Here is a 2,930-nt window from a genome sequence, read left to right on the forward strand (position 1 = left end):
CTAAAAAAAATCTAATTATTATTAGTTAAAACATCTGAGTCAAGCAAAATTGGGAGAAATAAAAAGGAAACAAGAACATCCACTGTATTCCAAAATTTTTTTTTGAAAAAAGAGAAAAACTAGGTTCATATTTATATGGTGGTTCACCCTGGGATAACTGTAATTGAGAATAATACAAATAGAGATTTAAGATTTATGTTGAAATTTCCATGGATATTCAATAGTATAATTGACTTTTTTTTCTTTTTTGATAGTTTTAAGGATAGGACTCAGTGCCTCATGCATGCTAGGCAAGTGTTCTGTCCCACTGATCTGCACCCCCAGTTCAACCATTGTGACTTTAAAAATTACCTTCTGCTGCTAAAATCCTGGAACTTTCTTGTACTTCTTCTTAAATTACTATAAGAGATAGACTACAACAGTCATTTTATTATAGCCCCAATCTATTTGCAGAGAGATAAAAAATAATGTTTGATAATAAAAATATTCAGAGATAACAACATTGAAATTTTTTTTCTCCTAGGAAAATATGTCTGCATCTTTCAAGGGCTCCAATAGCTCCAAATTCCAGGTCTCCGAGTTCATTCTCATGGGATTCCCAGGCATTCACAGCTGGCAGCACTGGCTCTCCTTGCCTTTGGCTCTGCTCTATCTCTCCACAATTGGTGCAAACATCCTCATCCTCACCACCATCTACCAGGACCCTTCTCTGAAGCAGCCTATGTACCTTTTCTTGGGCATCCTCTCTGTGGTGGACATGGGCCTGGCCACCACCATCATGCCAAAGATCCTGGCCATCTTCTGGTTTGATGCCAAGGCCATTAGCCTCCCAGAATGTTTTGCTCAGATTTATGCCATTCACTGCTTTGTTGGAATGGAGTCTGGTGTCTTCCTGTGCATGGCTTTTGATAGATATGTAGCTATTTGTCATCCTCTTCGCTACCCACTGATTGTCACCAATTCCTTTATCATTAAAGCTACCCTGTTTATGGTGCTTAGAAATGGCTTGTTTGTCATTCCAGTGCCTGTACTTGCAGCCCAGCGTCATTATTGTTCCAGGAATGAAATTGAACATTGCCTGTGCTCTAATCTTGGAGTCACAAGCCTGGCTTGTGATGATAGGAGGCCCAATAGTATTTGTCAATTGGTTCTGGCATGGCTTGGAATGGGGAGTGATCTAAGTCTTATTGTATTGTCCTATGCCCTGATTCTGCGCTCCGTCCATAGGCTGAACTCTGCTGAAGCTGTCTCCAAGGCTCTGAGCACTTGCAGCTCCCATCTCATCCTCATCCTCTTCTTCTACACTGTTGTTGTAGTCATTTCAGTAACTCACCTGACAGAGACTAAGGCTACTTTGATTCCAGTTTTACTCAACGTGCTGCACAATACCATCCCTCCTTCCCTCAATCCTATTGTTTATGCACTTAGGACCAAAGAACTTAGAGAAGGCTTCCAGAAGGTGTTTTGCTTAGGTTTACAAAAGAAATAAGACACTAGATGGGAAGTAACACTAGCCAAATTATAGTTATTTGCATGTACAAATGTGTAACAATAAATCCCATCATTATATAGAACTGCAATGTAAAGATAAGAAATGTGGTGAAAATGTTGAATATTCAAAAAAAAAAAAAAAGGAAAACAGTCTGATGAAAAAATGTCTCAAATTGCTAAATGGATCTAAATTTTCCAAGTGTTCACACACATATATTATAATAAAGCCTCAACTTCACTCTTAAAAACATCAAATTTTATTCTGTTGAGTTAGCAAATACTCAGGTCATGTGTGTGTATAAACCATTAACTTTCATAAGCTGTCATATATTTATGGTTAAATAATATCTTCCTAAAATTGAAATTCTATAAATATTCTTATTTTCAAGATTAAAAGCATGTTACAATTATAAAATATTACTTAATATCTTTGGGGATTTGGGAATCATAAAAAGTAGATAAAAACTTGAAATTAATTTAAAAATTATGTTTCATATCCCAATAATAGACAATATTTTTTCTAGTATATATTTTTTTAGTTGTCAATGGATTTTTAATTAATTAATTAATTAATTAATTTTTATATGGTGCCAAAGATTGAACCCAGTGCCTCACACATGCTAGGCAAGTGCTCTACCACCGAGCCACAACCCCATCCCCTTTTCTCTAGTGTATTTGAAGCATTCACAAAAATTTTGGATTTACCATCTCAAGAAAATTTGTATTAGGTCAATAGGAATCTCAATGAGATTCACAAGGAATAAGTGATAAAAACAATACTTCAGAAATGAGTGCAATAAAGATAGAAATTAAAAAGTATCTTCAGTTACTAAACAAATTATAAATTAAATGTTATTGATATATCAATTTGTCAAGTGAATTTTGCATAGTCTTTCTAATGACAGACCTGACCATGACATTACAGAATGGAAGTTTATACACTGCTAAGCATTTGTTTTGAATAAATAATAAAATCAGAGGTGTCATGTGTGAAAAATGAACAGGTACATTTATTATAGCTTTTATTAAAAATAAAATGATATCAAAAGAAAGAAAGACATTAATATAAATTATATTCATCTTTGATAAACTTCTATGCAGTCTTAAAATCCTCTTAAGGAAAAATGTTAATATACTAATTGTATACTCATTTATAAGCACAGCAATATTTACATAATGATTTAGTATTATTACATTTCCATTCAAAACATCTACCTGAGCACATAATCTTGTTAGTAAAATAAGAATACATTAATAGATTTACTTTTATGCAGGGACAAATAAATATATTTTAAAAGATAATTTTAAAACAACAATTTAACTAATGATTATATGAATATGCCAGATGATCCTTGAAGGGTATTGGCTAACCCAAGTTTTTCTATTAGCTGATGTACACAAAGCCTACAGTCTCTAGATAACAGAAAAAAGATTAACTT

The 2,930-nt window shown here is 33.5% G+C and overlaps 1 protein-coding gene across 1 annotated transcript; it reads left to right on the forward strand.

Annotated features, from left to right (window-relative positions):
- Positions 1-529: 529 nt before the first annotated feature.
- On the forward strand, positions 530-1,489 carry LOC308642049 (olfactory receptor 56B1-like; the record flags this gene model as incomplete). The annotated part of the gene is made up of 1 exon (XM_081280652.1): positions 530-1,489. The coding sequence occupies one exon, from the start codon at positions 530-532 to the stop codon at positions 1,487-1,489; it is 960 nt and encodes a 319-aa protein (XP_081136778.1).
- Positions 1,490-2,930: the final 1,441 nt, after the last annotated feature.

Source organism: Spermophilus citellus (genome assembly GCF_964194105.1).
Source record: "Spermophilus citellus genome assembly, chromosome: 2".
Taxonomy (NCBI): Eukaryota; Metazoa; Chordata; class Mammalia; order Rodentia; family Sciuridae; genus Spermophilus; species Spermophilus citellus.